This window comes from Triticum aestivum, chromosome 1A (assembly GCF_018294505.1).
Source record: "Triticum aestivum cultivar Chinese Spring chromosome 1A, IWGSC CS RefSeq v2.1, whole genome shotgun sequence".
NCBI classification, from domain to species: domain Eukaryota; kingdom Viridiplantae; phylum Streptophyta; class Magnoliopsida; order Poales; family Poaceae; genus Triticum; species Triticum aestivum.
In genome coordinates this window covers 32,917,966-32,937,441 of record NC_057794.1, presented here as the reverse complement: position 1 = coordinate 32,937,441, position 19,476 = coordinate 32,917,966, and the positions used below count along the sequence as shown (strand labels likewise).

The 19,476-nt window shown below is 42.3% G+C and overlaps 1 protein-coding gene across 1 annotated transcript; it reads left to right on the top strand.

The window, feature by feature from the left end:
* The first annotated feature begins 5,792 nt into the window (after window positions 1–5,792).
* On the top strand, window positions 5,793–17,333 carry LOC123188055 (nuclear pore complex protein NUP107). Its single transcript, XM_044600084.1, has 25 exons — window positions 5,793–6,166; window positions 6,891–7,207; window positions 7,711–7,780; window positions 8,033–8,148; window positions 8,260–8,291; window positions 8,396–8,521; window positions 9,373–9,531; window positions 9,926–10,018; window positions 10,087–10,254; window positions 10,432–10,530; window positions 10,648–10,850; window positions 10,926–10,983; window positions 12,885–12,973; window positions 13,063–13,194; window positions 13,527–13,649; window positions 14,041–14,139; window positions 14,247–14,438; window positions 14,698–14,869; window positions 15,001–15,157; window positions 15,332–15,534; window positions 15,736–15,877; window positions 15,971–16,131; window positions 16,252–16,368; window positions 16,457–16,557; window positions 16,968–17,333. The coding sequence occupies exons 1-24, from the start codon at window positions 6,063–6,065 to the stop codon at window positions 16,532–16,534; spliced, it is 3,210 nt and encodes a 1,069-aa protein (XP_044456019.1). The 5' UTR covers window positions 5,793–6,062; the 3' UTR covers window positions 16,535–16,557; window positions 16,968–17,333.
* Window positions 17,334–19,476: the final 2,143 nt, after the last annotated feature.

The window sequence follows — 19,476 nt, the reverse complement described above, 5'->3', positions numbered from 1 at the left end:
CGCTAAACGTCATAGCAGTAGCGCCTTTTACCAGAGCAGCGCTACTGCTAACCCAGTAGCAATAGCGCCCTGTGGGAAAACATGCTACTGCTAAGGCTAAGCATGCAAAAAAATCAAAAATACATTGATCATCAATGATCTTTTTGTGTAGAATCTATATTGTCAATAGGAATCTTCCCCGGTTTAAGAATCGGCGAAGATTTCTATTGCGGCCGATCCTACACATAGAGTTCAATGAAGGCCAAGTGATTGTGATGGTTTGAGAAGTAACGTATTTAAGGTGGTAAACACCCTGTTCGCGAAGCGAGGTGGGACTAAATTAGTTCCAACGAGTGGACTAAACTTAGCAGCAGCGAGGGTGGGCGAAAAGCATTGCTGCTAAGTTCAATAGCAGTAGCGCTCTTAGAAAACAGGCGCCACTACTAAACCTACTCCGGCGACAACGTCATGGCATTTGTAGTAGTAGTGTTCTTTTTTGCTAACGCCCTACTACTACGTGGGTAGTAGCAATGCTGTTTTTTTATGCGCGCTACTTCTAAATAGCAGTAGTGCCTTATTTTAAACCGCGCTGCTGGTAAGATTTTGTGTATAAGGTTTTCCCTAGTAGTGAATGGCTACTATCTTGTGGATGACATCTATCCAAAGTGGCAAACATTTATGAAGCCGTTGAAAAAACTGGAAGGTAAAAAAAAATCTCAATTTCCACAATGGCGACGGCTTTAGAAAAGATGTGCAGAGAGCTTTTGGAATTTTGCAAGTCCAATTTACTATTGTGAGAGAACCAGTTAGATTTTGGGATCAAAGATTCTTCGATACATCATGTACGCTTGTGTGATCATGCATAATATGATCATTGAGAATGAGCGTGGGCAAGATTTAGACTATTCTCAGTATGAGCTCTTGGATCGTCCTGTGCGAGTGCGGCGGAGGGCTGCGAGGGTGGCCCGATTTATTACCTCCTATCATGCCATTCGACGTGCCGAAACGCATGATGATCTTCAAAAAGATCTAACGAGAAGTGGTGGGCATGTAATGGCTGACAAAACTAGTGATGTTCTATGTTTGATGTTGTATCGTTGAACTATTTGTTTGTTGTATTAGAAAAGAAAACTATTTATTTGAGTTGTAATAAATTGAACTGTTTATTATTGATTTATTTTTTATGTGTTTGATTTTTTTGGCTCTATTTGAGTGTCCAAATGTTGTTTTTTGCTTGGCGCGAGCGTTATATATTACCGCGTCTGCTGGAGCTGCTTGCGCGCACAATATTATGCAGCGGTTGCTGGAGCCAGCGCTCTGCTGCGTGCAAAAATTTGCTATTTCGACGCTGTAAAAGTTATCTTAGCGCACCGCACGTTGCGCGTCTATTAGAGATGCTTTAACTAAAATAAATCTAGAAACAATTATTTTGAGAACAAGTATTTCTGGACGAAGTGAATATATCATTCACCGAAGCTATACACGTCCTGGCGATGCTCCAAATGGTGCGATTTCCTCAGTGTGGACTTGGAATTTGCGGTTCCTCCACATATGATCGACGGTGAACCAAATTAGGACATATGATCAATGGCTGAACTCATACGGGGCATTTGCTAAAATGTCCCCGGAGAGTGCCTCGATCCGCCGTGTCCTTCACCCACAGGCCTTTGGGCAACGATAAACACAATGACAGAATACACGACAAACTGATTGGTTATATGTTCTCAACAACAATTTGGGCACCGAATTATCATGCAACACTCTCACCAAATGTCAAACGAAGAAAATGAAGTAGATTGGTACTTATGGGCAGTTCGGTTCGTGTCCACAGCGGGTGACGCCTGGCCTGGAGGCTGCCTGGAATTTCCTGCAGCATGTTTGGTTGATGTCCACGAAAAGAGGAAGTACGCCTGGCCTGGACAACGAAACGGCGTAGTTAGCCTGGTGGAAAACGAGGCAAGATGATTAGCCTGGTCCCAGGCGTCCTTTTTTGGATGCCTGGACATGCCTGGTGCAGCAGTATGAAAGTAATTGCATATATTAATTGATGTGGTGCTGAAAACGAGGCAAACAGGGAGCAAACAGCGACGGGAGAATCCACCAGGCCAGACTATGAACCAAACACTCCTTCCATATGCTAGCCTGACCAGACAACTTTTTTTCAGATTCTCACGCCTGGCCAGGCAGCAAAATTTTCCAGGCGTGGAGTTCAGGACATGAACCAAGCTGCTCCTTAGTCCAAGTCTCCAAAAATTGACATGTCGCTCAGTTTTTGAACAAGTACTTTCATATGTATCTCTTGATACCGAACACTTCAAAGTTCAAACATCACAATAGTGATGGCCCTGATCCAAGCCAGCTGAGAACAAAGCAAACCAGACAAGAGCTAGTGCAATGTTCATAGGGTAAAATTACTGTAGAGGGTAAATTAAACCGCGTCGGCACCGACCACCAAGAAGTAGGGGTGGGCATAAAAACCGATGAACCGAACACCGAACCGATGCCGAAACTGAAAAAACCGAATTTTCGTTTTTTACCATTGATACATGCAAATTCGCTTTTTATTTCTAATAACCGAATAGAACTCGGTCAGTTCGGTGTTTACCTCGGTTAAACCGAATGAAACCAAAATATACGCCATACTCGTGGATTACAGCCGAACGACGGCCGCACACGCACGTCACGTCACGCACGATTCCGGAATCCCCACGTCCCCGATACTAAAAAGGTCTCTGACTCATCGAATTTTTTACTAAGTAGGCCTCGCATCGCCAAGGACCGAGCTAGCAGCCCACGTGCAAAAGGAGACGTGATTTTTGTAGGCCTCCTCGGCTGCATGCAAAGTCCAAGGCCCAAGATATACACGTACTTGTTTTTATAGTCTTCTTGATTGACCGTACAACGCCAGAGAGCAGCACAAGTCTACTGATTTAGGCCCAGTTCTTTTGAGCAGATTATAGAGAATCTTGGTCTCGAAAATCCCGAGCGAAAAGAACTTCATTGAACTTCCAAAATCTCAATCGGATTCTCCAGAATCCTAGTGCAATCCCAAAATACCTGATTTCTCTCACAATCTCTGGATTCTGGCAAGTCCCACCAAAGAAAACGTTTCGAAGTATAGTTGTACCCCTATTGTATTACGTATTTACGGTCAAAATACCACCCCGCAGTCCAGCCCAGGACCCCGAAACGAGCGGACGCACCTGACCGCTCGCTTGTCTCCCAGTTCACGCACCGCATCGGGGCAGCGGAGCTTCAAGCTGCCCCGCCCCCGCCGGCCAGGCCGCCCTCGCCCCCGCCGGCCAGCCCGCCCCCGCCCTCGCCGGCCAGCCTCCCTTGCCCGGTCCGCCCCGCCCTCCCCGCCCGGCAGTTCGCCCCGCCCCGCCAGCTTCACGGCAGCAGCTAGGGTTGCCGCGCCGCCGCCGGTCAGGCCACGCCACCCCCGCCCCCGCCGGCCAGCTTCCCTCCTCAGCTCCTCCTCGCCCCTCAGTCCGCCCTGGCCCTCAGCCCCGTCCCTCAAAGTTCGACGCCGACACTCATGGTGAGCCCTCCTTTTTGCATCTCTCTATTTCTTCATGCTTGAATAATGCTTGAATTGATGCTAGCTATTGTTGATAGATAAAATAGGTAGATGGATTGATGCTTGAGTTTGTTAGATGGATGGATGGATTGATGCTTAAATTTTTTTGATGCTTGTTGATGTCAATGCTAATGTGATAATGTTGAATTGTAATGTTAGATGGAGAAAGTAAAAGAACCTGGTATGCTCCATAAGCTGCCAAGTTTCGGTATTAGATGCTTAAGTTTTATCAGAAATATGTTGAATTATAATGTTAGATGCTTAAGTTTGATATTAGAATGCGGTGGCTTATGATTACAGGCACATCCAGAAGCTGCCAAGTTCCGGTATGCTCCACTAGCGGAGAAGGAAAAAATGTCAGAGGTTTTTGATACAAATTGTGTCACAAATGAGCATGCGAGGGTGCCAACTCCCTCGTATCCATGATAGCAAGTTACGTGATCAACATTTTGAGATTATTCATATTTTTAGTTTATGGACTTTCTGCAATGAAAAAAACTTTAAATCGATTGTAATATTTAGCACTTTTTATGACATTCTTAAATCACTTTCTTTACTGTTAGAAACAACAAAGTGTTAACATTTCATCAAACAAATTCTGTCTAAGGGTAGTACAGACAATTCAACACACAACAGCTTCTAGAATCTCAAACTACAATCTCTGAAAAGAACTCGACAACAGATTCTGGGAGAAGCAGATTCTGGGAGAATTTTCCAGAATCCTGATTCTGTAGAATCTTGCCTGAAAAGAACTGGGCCTGGGATAGGACATGCAACCATGCAATAGCCGTTCGGTGTAAACCGTGAACCGAACCGAATTTGTCGGTTAACCGAAAATTCGGTTTATTGTTTTATGCTACCATTTTCGGTTAGCATTTTTTTAACCGAAATTACAAATAAACTGTTTGGCATTAACCGAATTTTTGGTTTTAACCGAATGCCCAGGCCTACCAAGAAGCTTCATGAATGGATAAAATATTCATTTCTTGGACAAGTATTTCCGAACGGAGGGAGTATACTTTTACTTACACGTGGGGACCTAAAACAAATAAGCAAGTGCACTATTACTTTCATATGAGACCAACACTTGTAGAAGCTGGCAGCTTGCTACGACCGACGGTGTTGAGGAGTTTTCTGCTAGTGAGGACTACCGAACATTCCTTTAGTGTGCTCGTTTACTCATTTCAGTCTATATGTAGCTAGTTCATATTGAAATTTTCAAAACATCTTATATGTGAACCGGATAAAGTATGTGCGCTACTACGGTGTACTCATCAAGGAAAACAAAAATGTATGCACACGATTGAACGGATACATTTTGGGTAGGAAGAAAGGGTCATCTCTGCGTTCATTGACAACCAGTTCCTCCTCTTTTTTAGGCTAACAACCAGCTCCTCACACTTTTATGAGTCCTCCTCCTTGGCACTCGTTGCACCGGCCGGGTAACGCAACCGGCCCTCATACCAGAGAAATCGTGGGCCGGCCAACACAGTGGCTCTCACGCGCGGGTGAGCGAGTGGGTGCTCACGCGAGAGAGGGTTCGTTGTTGACCACTGACTGCTAACCATTGGCCATGGGTTATTGACCGTTGATTTTGACAGTTTTTTTGTGAAATTTTTTAAAAAGGAAATCCCATAACAATGTACACGAATTTGAAAAGAAGTTAACGAATTAGAAAAAAATGTTCACAGATTAAAAAAATGTGAAATTTGAAAAAAGTAAGTGTATTGAAAACAAGTTCACAAATTTGAAAAATGTTTTTGGACTTTTAAAAAAGGCTCAGGAGTTTGAAAAAAATTAATGGAATTAAAAAAAGCTCATGAACTAGAAAAGTTTATGAATTTGGAAGAGTTCACGAATTTGGGGGAAAAAGAATTTTAAATTTTTTCATGAATTTAAGAAAAAAAATAATGAATTTGAAAAAGTTCACGATTTTTTTAAAAAATCTTCACGAATTTTTAAAAAAGGAGGAATCTGGGAAAAATCCACGAAAAACAAAAGCAAAATAGTAATACCAAAGTGATAAAAAAACCGGACAGAAACGAAACAGGAAAAAGAACCGGCCAGAAAAAAAATACGATTCGGGCCCTTTTGTCCGCAGCGATTCTGTCTTGGGTCGCCTTCTGGGCCTGGAATTCACGGGCCATCATTCGGTTCCGTCTAGTGGACTTAGGCCGACGTCCAGGAGTGGCCCGTGTCATAACAGTCTCCTCGCTCGGCCCGCAATCCCCTCATCCCCTCACCTCCCCTCCCAGCCCCTGCCCGAACCTGCGCCGCGCCGCCCAACCTCCCGCACCAACACCGGCCATCCTCACCGCCTCCGGCCGCCATCTCTCCACTCCATTAAAAACAGAAGAAACGACATAAACCCCGGGCGCCAGAGCGGAGTTGGCTTCCGAGCAAAACTGCGAACCGTGCAGTGGAGTTGAGGATTCTGGGGAGCGGAGGGCCGCCGAGCGGGCCCTAAAACCCTAACCCCTCCGGATCCACGCCGCGCCGGTCCATGGAGGTGGACCCGTCGCCGTCTCCGTCCCCGCCACCAATGTCGACGCCGGGCTACTTCGACCCGGAGTCCTCCCGCCTCCGGGAGGAGTACCGCCGCTACAGGTGAGAGATGCGCGCCCCTCTTCCTCGTTTTTGTTTATGAATGGTTCCTCTTCCGCTTCTCGAGCTCGAATGCTGGCGTTGGCTAGCCCGGGTGGTTCGGTAGAGCAGTCGAGGCGAGCGTGGTGGCGCGCCACCAATCGAGTGGCGAAATGGAGTCAGAGTGAGTGGGGAAATCGATAGAGTTCAGTCGTTGACGCTCAGATGTTCGGTACAAATGGTTTATTCTTCGCTGAGCCATATGCTACTCACTGCTCATCCCATGGCAGCATTTTTAGAATATCCGCTGCGATTGGATAATCGCGGCGTGTTAGTCATTTTCTCAAGTATTTTAGCAGCCCTGTCGTGATGCGGTCATATGATTGGATGGATTTGTGGAGCGTGCCTGGGTAAGGCTCGGTTATTTGGTGGCCGGAACACACCAGACAAGCAGACAACCCTATTGGTGGGTTGATATTGCAATATTGGCAATGCACACTAAGTGTTTAGTATTTGTGACCACATGGAACACCCACCTCGGTGCTTGCAAGTGCTCGATGTCCGAGCAGGTTGTATTCTAGTAAAGATCTGTGCAATTCAGTGCCAGTACCTAGTGTAGCAAAAACATTCTTGGAAGGGTTAATGTAGCCTACTTTTGTGAAATGTGAGAACATGCCACTTCAGTATTTCTACTGGGACTAGTTGCTGCCCTAGCTGATTTTGTTGTTTTCCCTTGTGGTTTACTCAGAAAGAGACTATCTTCTTCAAATGACTCCCCAATGCTGGGGACCTCAGTCTCCAGATTCTCAGAAGCAAGGGCGTTGCGTGATGGAAGCAGCATACCTAGGCGGCCCAATGCTGGTCTACTACTTGAAGAAGTCAAGCAGGAGGCTGCTGATTATTCCGACATTGATGGCTTGAATGGACCGAAACTGCTGGATGGTGGTTCAGGTAGGAAGGTGGCAAGATCAGCATTGAATCTGGTCAAGCTGGAGGACGATATGCCACAAGAAGGAGAAACAACTTTTACAACGTTTGCATCCCTTCTTGATTCAGCGATACAAGGTCAGTTTGGCAATGCCATATGGGCAGTGATGCTTATAATCTAGCATGCTCTGCCGTTGCTGAAAGTTCTTAATTTGAATATTGTATTTACACATTGTAGTTATTATTATTATCAGCCGTTGTTTGTATATGATCCATGTCATCGCGTTCCCTTTTGTTTTGTTTAATTTTCTCTAACCAATAAGTTAGTGAAAAAGGCTTCCCACAAACTAAGCTGCACAAATCTTCAAGTAGCAGTGAATAGTGAAGTAAAAGATGCTTGAGTCATGCTCTCAACTTTAGGAAAATGTGCCTTTTTCTTCTTTTTTTCCCGAGAGCAGAGGACTTGGCGCACACATATCTATTACCAAAACCACGACAAGAATTATGGAACGGAGGGAGTACTAGATTAATAGCATGGAGAAACCTGTACTTTTGTTTGCTTACCAGAAATCTGTGAACACATATTATCTAGCTATATCCTTGCGGTTATTTGTGTTTACTGATGTGTTCTTCTGTTGCAGGATTGATGCCCTTCCCAGACGTGATTTTACAATTTGAGAGGACATGTAGAAACGCTTCAGAGTCACTAAGGTTTTATATTGCCTTACACTAGTAATAATGCTCCATTGTATGACTTTGTATGATTGGCATATTCTACTGCTGACCAATTCTTGGATGCAACTCTTTGCCACATTACACTTTACTGATATACACTACAATCATTATTTTTTCATCATGTGAAGATGAATAATTATTATGCTCCAAGTACTTTATTTTCCAAGGTAATAGATGCCTGTGCTGTAGCTTGTGGATGCTAATGTGGGAATGCTTTTTAATTTTCAGGTATGCCACCACAGGAAAGGTTCGGATGGTGGAGGATAAACTTATGCAGCAAAAATCACAGCTATTACTGGATGAAGCTGCTTCTTGGTCACTTCTTTGGTACCTCTATGGGAAAGGTAATAACTTTTATGATAAGTCAGTTGAAGTAGCAGTGGCTTATAAATCAACGTTCTTCTAAGTAAACTGTTTGCTACACCGTGCATGAAATTCCATGTGCTACATTGCAGCAAATGAAGAGCTTCCTGAAGGACTATTCATGGTAAGCTACATTTCTAATTGTGAATGTCTTAAAAGTCTTTTCCTTCTGTTCATGTGCTTGTATCTGTGAATTTATCTAAAGGATATTTTTTATGTTGTTGACAGTCACCAACTACATCCCATCAGGAGGCTTGCCGCTATGTTGCAACAGATCTTACAGCACAATTGTGTCTGCGGATTGTACTTTGGCTTGAAGGACTTGCTTCTGAAAGTCTTGATTTGGAGAAAAAGGTAAGATAACCATGCTATGTTTTTTACTAAGACTTTAGTCTTTTCTATTTCCTGTTTGATACGTGGGAGCCCTGTGGTGGAACATGATTGATTGAATGGAAAAACTCGCCTTAGGTAATATAGATTCTCGAAGTTCCATCAATAAAAGAATTAGCAAAGTAAGCATATACATCTCTCCACGATATGTTAACTTAAATATTTGAGTTGAAAGGTATTAAGCTACAATGTACTCCCTCTGAACAAGAATATAGAAGGAACAATGATCAACACGGTACTAAAATTGTCTAAATTACCCCTAATTAATATTTGTCAATACATTCAATGCAACTGCTCTCTGTTCCATCACCTAATAACACCAGCAGCATCAAATAAACTGTGAAAGGAAATGCATGCATGCATGTGAAATGTCACTCTGCCTCCAGGCGCTGCATTTGGGGCACTGAAATCAGAATGCAGGCAGCCAGAGCAGGGGCAGTAAGTGCATACAAGCGTCATTCCGACTTTTTCATGCAAACAAACATTAATGGCATGCAACCGGTGCATAACAGAGGAAAATTGAAGAAAAGTATATGGAAGAAAGTGTGGGCCTTGTAATTGTGGACAAAAGCCAAATGGAAGACGCTTAATAAAACTGGATGGAGGCAGTAAATCTCATGTGTACATCGCTCTTTCATAAAGATCTATCCTGATCATCTAAATTTCAGTAGTTATTTTTCTTCCTTGAATGACCTTGCTTTTGTTTTGATCACACAATGAGCTATGGAGTAACAGAGTATTTAACTTGCTATTCATGAGCAAATTGATGATAGAGGTACACACATTTCTTGTGGTGTTATATTTCTGTTCTGTAGGTGAGAGGATCTCATGTTGGTTCATATCTACCAAGTTCTGGCGTTTGGCATCGTACACAGAGGTACCTAAAGAGAAGGAATAATGATTCTAATATAGTGAAGCATGTGGATTTTGATGCTCCAACTCGTGAAGTAGCCCAACTTCTTCCTGATGACAAGGTAGGCTATTTGGTATCTATTTCGAATACAGTGTAAAGATCCTTTCATAAAGCTGCTAATAATTTATTATGATATTTAAAATGCTGCAAGTATGCATTATAATTGGTTCTACTTGACCTTTCCAGAATATTTTTGATACTCTTTAATGTGAGATAGGCCATCTTTCACCTCATAATCTCACTTTAAGAGGATGCCTTGGATAACTGTCTAGTACTTAACCTTCAAATTTAATTATTTACTATGTTAAAGCAGTAATTACTGGACTAACAGCACTACAAAGAAGACAAATCTCTTTCAGTTGTTAAAGATCTCTTCTCATTAATCATCTCTGGTGAAGTAACTAGAATTCGCCTCTAGTAAAATCAGAACTCACCTTTCCTTTATGTGTAAGCAGAAGCAAGACGAATTGCTTTTAGAAGATATCTGGACTCTCTTAAGAGCTGGAAGATTAGAAGAGGCATGTGAATTGTGCCGATCTGCTGGACAGGTTTGTCAGCTTGTATAGGCATATGTATTTCTTATGATGTATGATGCTAACGCCTCCAGTATATTCAGTCATGGAGAGCTGCCACTCTTTGCCCCTTTGGTGGCATAGATCTGTTTCCTTCCCTGGAGGCCATGCTCAAGAATGGAAATTCTAGAACACTACAAGCAATTGAACTGGAAAGTGGTATTGGACGGCAGTGGCGTCTTTGGAAATGGGCATCCTATTGTGCTTCAGAGGTAAACTCCCGTGCTGTACTAATGTTGTTGAACTATGCTGCTTTGCGCTTTGCTGTTATATTAATGTGGTTCTGTAAATGTTACAATGGTTTTGTCTTCAAAATAGTTATGTGTGTATGTGTTGCCAATACTTAATACTTTGTTAAACTCAACTCTAAATTAATAATACTATTGCAGAAAATTGCTGAACACGATGGTGGCCAGTATGAGATGGCTGTATATGCTTTACAGTGCAGTAACTTGAAGCGTACCTTGCCAATCTGTACTGACTGGGAGGTATGTATATTATTCAATTCATTTCTAAGCCTGCCTTTCTAATCTGATCCAATGTTATTCACTCTGATGCTGGTTTCTTACCTCCATGTGATGCATCTTTTTCCTTCCATCTCTTAGTCAGCTTGCTGGGCAATGGCTAAATCCTGGCTAGATGTTAAAGTGGATATAGAATTATCTCAATATCAAACCAGCAGACCAGAAGAGAAAGAGTTTGATGATGATATGAATGGAACCCAGCTTGGCCCAGAAAATTGGCCATATCATGTTCTTGATCAGCAACCTCGTGATATAGCTGCACTTCTGCAGAAACTCCACTCAAGGTACTGCTGTACTAACATTGTTTAGTACTTCCACACACACACTATTTGCCTGCTTATTATTCACTTGCAATGCAGTGACCTTGTTCATGAAACTGTTTCTCGAGCATGTCGGGAGCAGCATCGACAAATTGAGGTAAGATACATTTCCAAGAGTGAAGAATGTGGAATTTCTCTACTAAGTTCATTTAATGTTTTCTAGTATAGCTGGATAGTTTACTTGGAGTAAATTGCAGAAAACCACCAGTTTGAGGGCTAGGTTAGCAGAAATCACTACGTTACAGTTTCTTGGCAAAAAACACCAACTCTCCCGTAAACAATTTGCAAATACCACTGATCGGCGGATTGGACACCGATAAGTGGATTTATGACAGGTGGGGCCCGTTTTTTGCCGACGTGGCGCTGTCGGCTGGTCGGACAGCCGTTAGACGCCGTTAGACGGCGCTCTCGCACGTGAACTTAAGTGATTCACTCCTCTGTCTCTCACTCTCACTCTCACTTTGCTCTCGCACGCTCTCGCTCTCGCTCTGTTCTTGCTCGCCGCCGCCGGCCGCTCCGCTCCGCGTCGCGCCGCCGCCGCCGCATCGTCATGGTGTCCTGGAGTGAAAGCGACGACAGCAGCGAGCACACTAGGCAGTACATCAGCTCTGATTCTGACGACGGCAGAATGCAGCGAGCACACTTATCATCATCATCTATTTCTTCCATTCCTTCAATCCCTAGCCCAGGGTCCCTCACATAATACATATAATCTCTAAAACCATACCCTTCTGTCTCCATCAGTGCTACCAAATTGTAATATGTGATGTCTGACATCATCATACTCCTTTCAATATTATCTCTATCATGAAAATGCATCCTCAATTCCCAAACCTCATCTTCAAGACTGCAAATAATAATACAATAGTGCACTATAAGTACTTAAGGGAAACTGAAGCAAGCTAGTGCAGACCAGAGCAGAACATCATTTGAGTGCAACAATTCATATCCTTTTATTTACAGAAACCCTAGTTGTAAGCATCTAATTAAAGAACTATATCATTCTAATTACAGAACTATAACACACACAAACCCTAGAACTACATTAACCCTAACCCTAGCAACAGAAGGGGAATGTGATTGGGGAGGGGATTGGGACTGGGATCTCACTAGACGCCGCCGAAAGCTGAAGCAATGTGCTGGCTTCCAACTGGATTTGCCTTCACCGCCGCGGCGAAAGATCTGGCCGCCCTGAATTCCACCGAGTACTGCGGGTCCTCCTCCTCCTCTTCTTCTGCCGTCGCCTTTGTAGGGTTCGAGCTCCCGCACATCTCGCCAGTGGACGGCTGGGCGCCGCTGCCAGCATCTCTCGACTTCGCCGGACTCATGGCTGCGACGGGGGGCGGGGACGGTGCGCCGCATGACCGGGAACAGGGGAGAAGAAGGGGGAAACGGGGGAAGAAGACGGGGGAAACGGGGGATAAGAGGAAACAGAACGAACGGCGTCGTCTAACGGCGTCTAACGGCTGTCGGACCAGCTGACAGCGCCACGTCGGCAAAAACCGGGCCCCACCTGTCATAAATCCACTTATCGGTGCCCGATCCGCGGATCAGTGGTATTTGCAAATTGTTTACGAGAGAGTTGGTGTTTTTTGCCAAGAAACTGTAACATAGTGATTTCTGCTAACCTAGCCCTCAAACTGGTGGTTTTCTGCAATTTACTCGTTTACTTGACATTAGATAAGTGGAAACTGGCAGTAATTTACAGTTGCTGTACAATTTGCCAGTTTGATGACTAGTTTAGACATGTTTTCTGATTTTGTAGATGATTAATCTGAAAACCAAGTATTTAAACATTATCTTAGTTAACGTTCTACTAAATCTGTATTTTGCAAAAAAATTGTGACTCGATCAAACATTCTGGTGACTCATGCTATTAACTGGAATAAACACAAATACTTGAACCACTTTCCATGTAAATGGAGTTCTCCAATAGCTGTACAATTGAATTTATGATCGTTCACTTGCCTAACCATTTCATGTTTACTTATTTGGTAGATGAATCTCATGAGTGGAAATTTAGCTCATCTTCTTGACCTTCTATGGTCATGGTTGTCTTCCATCGAAGAGGGTCAAAACGTCTTGAGGTACTGCTTTTATGATTTTAGTTTAGATAACCCCAATATTTAATTTTGCTTTATTATTTAACTTTTGAGTAACTTCTTGGTCCAATTAGGTCCCGTGATGATTCCGACATGATACGTTTTGGGGCACATATTGTTCTTGTTTTAAGATACCTTCTCAGCAATGAAATGGAAGACGAGTTTGAGGAAAAGCTGGTTACTGTCGGTGATCTCATCATCAACATGTACGTATTGTTTACTAATCTTTGTGTGGCTTTGAGCCTTTTTAGCCTTTTGGAGCAATGTCATGTTAAAATGGCATCTGTTTGGTTAAAAAAAAGGTCTTTCTGGTGGCGGTTAATATAATTTTATTAATAGTATTCAGTTGCATAAGTAGTTTTCTTTCTTTTTGGTGGGTCAAGGGCTTACTCCATTATTTCTACTGTTCTCTTAACTAAAGGTTAAGCTTGGTCATTGATCTTCAGATGAATCTTTTATTCCTATTTTGTCCATATTATGTTGGTACATTGCCTGTTTCTTAATCTTCACAGCAGGAGAAACTAATGATTAATTCCAGGTACGTGAGATACTTGTTTTCAGAGGGGCAGGAAGAGTTGGTTGGAGTATATGCCTCTCAGCTTGAACGTGATGTTTGCATTGATTTGTTTGTGGACATGATGGAACTAAGGTTAAATAGCAGGTATTACTTCATGTGATTATACCTTTTTATGTTTTTGCAATCCAGGAATTGTTACATATATTAGTATTCTGTAATCTTTTGTGACATATTAGTGCATGATGTACCTGTCATTTGCTGTTCATGTTTGTTCTAATATTTACCAGTAGATTTTAGTTTGTGAGCTATGTGTCTTCGGTGCAGCTCCCTTTAGCCTTAGATTTATGACAATTCATAGAAAGTATAATAGGCACAATACTTGCATGTTCAACTTATGTTTACCCATAAAAATTGTGCTGGGAATGTTGTTGTTCTTTCACACTGAAATGTTCTCAAATGTGTTATTGCTGATGGTTTATTTTGCTTCCAAGACTTCAATTAGCTGGCATCACACCTTTTTTTTTTCCTGCAACAGCTTGCATACCATGTACAAGCTTTTCCTCTCTGCTGTGGAGTATCTGCCATTCTCATCTGGAGATGCATCCAAGGCTTGTTTTGAAGAGATAATTGAGAGGTTCGGTGATTGTGGGGATACATATAACAATGGAATATACCAAATTTCACATATTTAACTTATCTTTATTTGTGGACATGTTCTGACAAGATTTTAATTTAGTGCAGAGTTCTTTCAAGGTCTCGAGAAACAAAACCCCATCAGTACAGTGAAGATTTTTCTGATGTTGTGGAACAGCATCACCTGCAAGCACTTCAGAAGGCAATGATCATTCAGTGGCTTTGCTTCACACCGCCATCCTCAATTCCAGGCTTTGAGATGATCACAGGGAAACTTCTGATACGGGCATTGATGCATAGGTAACTATATCTAATTTGTTCTTGTGCCAGAGAAAACTTTGCTAATCATACATGCAGCCCTCCTGCATGGTCTTGGAAACATTTATTCTCTTGTTGCATTGCGTCTGTATGTTTGTTGCTGAAATATATCTGTAAACAGTACTCATTTATTTTTCTCACTTTGTGAGAGTGGAACTTATTTTTGGTTGATGAAACAAGATATTTATCCTCCTTTATACTTCGTAGCATTGCAACTTACCATCAATTTCTTTTTCATCAGCAACACACTATTCAGAGAGTTTTCCTTAATATCAATGAGGAGAGTCCCTGAACTACCAGTAGGACCACATAAGTTGCTTGCCATCCTTGCCGAACCATTGAAACAAAAGGAAAATTTATTTTCGCTGGAAGATCAAGAGGTGTCTGATAACTTAGAAGAGTTTGAAGATTGGGTAAGATCTCATTTCCTGTCCTAATGTATTGTGCTTCTTCTCTTGATGCTTCCAGTACTGGTATTTCCACTTTAGAGTTTAGTCAGTACCTTGGTATTCTTGACAAAGTAATTGCTCTTGTGGTGAGACAGCACGAATATTACTCCCTGGATGCAACATACCGGGGTTGGCTTAGATGCGAGATGGAGAATTCTTCTGTTCCCCCTGAAATGCTTTCGGCAGAAGAAAAGGATCAAGCTGTTGCTGCAGCAACACAAACACTGGAGTTAGCATTCTTGTTATTAGAAAGTAAGTAGTAAACTTTCATCGAAACACAAACCTCTTTTCTCGAAAACAAATAAATGTTTATATCAATATGGCCCTTTAGGCTACAAATATGCTTTTTAAACCGCCAAACATGTGAAAGTATACGGTGGTGAACTTGTTGCCATTATTTTATATTTTCTGGTTTTCTGTAATCAGGGGAAGAGAGACCATGGTTAAATGCTGTCGAGACAAGCCCATTTGAGTCATCAGAGCTTGTTTTCCTTGAGTTGCATGCAACGGCAATACTCTGTCTACCTTCTGGGGAATGCATGATACCAGATGCAACATCATGCACGGCTCTGACTAGTGCACTTTATTCAACTGTCAGCGAAGAGGATATGCTGCATCGTCAGCTGAAGGTTGAGTCCATCTCTCTTCTCCTGAAGGCCATATGGATATTATGCTTTAAGATATAATATGAAGTGTTGTACATTACAGACCATGCCTTGGTGTTTATTAAGGATTATTAAAGCTTACACTTCAATTTCTTACATTTCAATTCCTAGTTATTGTTTGTCACGGTTGCTTCTGCAACTTCTGACTGTGTAATTCATGGACAGGTGGAAGTTAAGGTCTCGTCTAAAGATCCTTGCTGTATTGAAGTTGCGCTCCGTTGCTTAGCAACAGAAGGTGATGGGTTTGGGCTTCATGAAGCCAATGATGGAGGTCTTCTCGCTGCAATTATGGCCGCTGGCTTTAAAGGTATCTAAAATTTAGAACAATAGTATGCTTCAGTTTTTCTTGAATGCAAATAATATTTTGTGCAATAGTTATATCGATAATTTATTTTTGTAGGTGAACTCAATCGGTTTCAACCTGGAGTTTCAATGGAAATTTCACGACTTGATACTTGGTATTCTGATTGTAATGGTTCGGTTGAAAGTACTGCTGCTTATATCATTCGAGGGCTTTGCCGAAGATGCTGCCTGCCGGAAACAATTCTACGCTCCATGCAGGTGATCTTGTAAACAGATTCTACAAGTATCTGCCTGCTACATTGAATATAGGCGAAATGGTTGCTGTTTTGCTGTTTCAGTACATATGGTATATTAATATCAGATGCTAATATTTTGTAGGCATCCATCTCCCTTTCCGAAGCTGGCGATTCTCTAGATCGTTGTGATAAACTCATCGAGTTAGTTGCTTCATCAGATTCTGGGATGATGCACTTGTTCAGCCAGCAGCAGTTACAGGTTACTTAACGTTCTTTAGTTTGTTCATCTAATTACTGCAGCGCAGAGCTTTCCTAATATCAGCAAATGTCTTAAATTTCTTACTCAGGAGTTCCTGATTTTTGAGAGGGAGTGCTTCATATGTAAAATGGAGCTTGAGGAAGAGCAGAGGCCTGCTGATGGCTAAGCCACTCATGTTTAAATTATCAGGTGTGTCACCTGAAAGTAACTCGGGTGTTTCTGATATATTTTTTTGTATATCTGGCACTGTGAAACAGTTTTTTTTAATCTGATCAGTCACAACTTCACAATACCACATATTCTGCCTGCTGCTTTACATTACCCTATCTGATGCTTAGCACTGCGACGCAAATGAACTTACTTTAGTTGGATTATATCATACGGTTTAGTTGGATTATTATATCATACGGTTTTGGTAAATCTAATAGAAGAGGAGGCAGTTGCAAGTCTTCTTGAAGGATACATCAAGTCACCAACATGGAAATCCTCTGCACTTCTTAGCTGCCCTGATCACATCTTCGCTACAGATTTGATACACATTGCATACAATTGCACGGGCAAAGAAAAATGTGTAATCTAACTTTCTCCAAACCACTCAGGTGCCGCAGTTTATTGAAGCCTGAATCTCTTCCAAGGTCTTGCCTTTTGTCACTGGCATGTTCTTACAATGAACAGAATAGCCATGGCGCAAACGAAGGCGAAGAACTTCTTCCTGTAAGATTTGAAGGCGAAGGAGAAGAATGTTGCTGCAAGATTTGCATTAGCAGACAAATGTCCCTGGATGATTCATGTAAGAAATCATAGGCGTCCAATCTGATTGACCATGTCAATGTAACTTCCAATTTCTCAGATTATATGGTGTTGTAGAAATCTTGAGCGATGTGAATTGAGCGTAGCTCAGATGGTCAGGTTTCTTGTGCTGGAAGTGCTGGAACCTGTCTGACAGTCTACCTGCGTTCAAGTCACTGTGTTCTGTCAAGTTGAGTGGTGAGTGTAGCCCAGATGTTCAGCATGGGTGGTGAGTGTATGCGCGTGTGTGAGCGTCACTGTGTTCTGCCAAGTTGCTTAAGCAAAACAAAGCGTACCAATATGCTGGTGAGTGCGACGATTAGGAACCATTCTTTCCCATAAACGGTGCTTTTATTAATTTAGAATATAGCATCAGGTGGATACAAATCATGATAAACAACACCTACATAGTTACTCCCTCCGTTCCAAATTACTCGTGGCAGAAATGGATGTATCTAGAACTAAAATATATTTACATACATCCATACCTGTGACAAGTAATTCGGAACGGGGAGTAGGATGCACAGTCAAACACAAACATGATAAACAACACCTACATAGTTATGGTGCACACAGCCAGACAAATAGTCTGAAAGAAGATAAGAAGTTAACACATCAGCACCAGTAGAGTCAAATACGATCGTCACTATACCTACGTTGAAGGAGGTGATGAGCCGAGAGGTACAGTGGCCCAGTCGTTCTTGAAGTTTGACTGTTCAGCCTTTAGTAATGTAATGAATTGCTCCCTGCCAGCTCGAATCGATCAGCGGCTTTCCCTATCATTGCGGATGTGAAGTCTACACTCCGGAAGTTTGATGCACGGCATATTAGGAAAGTGAGCAGAAAATGCGACGTTCTGGCCTATGAATTGGCGGCTTTAGCAAAGGTCTAATGATGATGTAGTGATTGGTCTTGGGGTTCCTGATCGGCTCCATGTGCAGGTCAATTCCAACCGACCGACGCAAATGGATCCTGTTTTGATTTGTTTTTTATTTGTTTGGGTTGGTTGTATGGGCAGCGTCTACCCTCTTCCGTGTTTTCTCTGCCAGGTCTGTCCAGCCGTTTTTTCTTTCTTCAATTTTTCACATTTTACATTCTACGCGTATGAATACAAATACAAAATCGCATAGTTTTTACATCACAATAAATAGGTTGCAACCAAATAAAAATCTCATCATTTACAACCAAATGAATTTGTAATTGTCACAAATACATAGAAAGAAAAAGGGCTGATGCATCTATTGGCTGCCTAGGTGAGTTCACATATGCTCAACCAAATCATTTGAAGTTGAACGTGAGTTGTCCAATCACGCATTTCTTGATAAAATTAGCTAGGTGAACTCTCCAAACGTTGCCGGTCCAGGCTCAAGTTCACATTTTCGCCTTAAAAATCAAACCCTTGGTCGAAGATACTGTCATCACGCTCATTCTCTACGTTCATGTTGTGCATGAGCACACAAGCAGCCATCACCTCCCACATCTTTCGCTGGCTCCATGTTCTAGCAGGGTGCCGAACAATAGCCCATCGAGATTGGAGCACACCGAAAGCACATTCCATATCCTTCCTAGCACTCTCTTGTGCTTGGGCAAACCTAGCCCTCTTCTCTCCTATTGGTTTGGAGATTGTCTTCACAAGAGTTGACCATTGAAGATAGATACCATCTGCTAGATGGTATCCCTTGTACTTTCAAAAAAAGGTGGTATCCCTTGTTGTAGTGGTGGCTATTGACCTCAAAGTTGAACTTTCGAGAGTTGCCTTCTACAAGCCGTGCGAATACCAGAGACCGCTGAAGCACGTTGATGTCATTGTGAGAACCCGCTATGCCGAAAAAAGTGTCAAATCCAGAGATCTTGTGATGCCACAACTCCAAGTATGATCGTACAACCTTTAACATGCCCCTTATATTGCACCTGCCAAACAAATGGACATTTCTTTCACTTAGAGGGCGATACAATCTATGCTATCAAGCATTCCCGAAAAGCCTCTTGATTCGATGATCGCCAACAACTTGGTTGTAACTGCATCATTTGGTTCACTCAAGTACTTCGGGCCAAACACTACAATCATAGCTTTGTATAACTTGTACAATGATGCAAGGCATGTGGACTCACTCATGTGGAAATACTCATCAACAAGGTCATCGAAAAATTTGCATGCAAGCATCCGAATAGTTGCAGTACATTTCTGATAAAAGGATAAGCCAACCCTACCAAGGGAATCATCCTCTCATCCAAAAAAATAATCATACTCCACCACTCTCTCCTGAACACATGTCTCGCCATCCGAAAGCGGCGTCGGAAAAGCTTGGCATTGAAAGA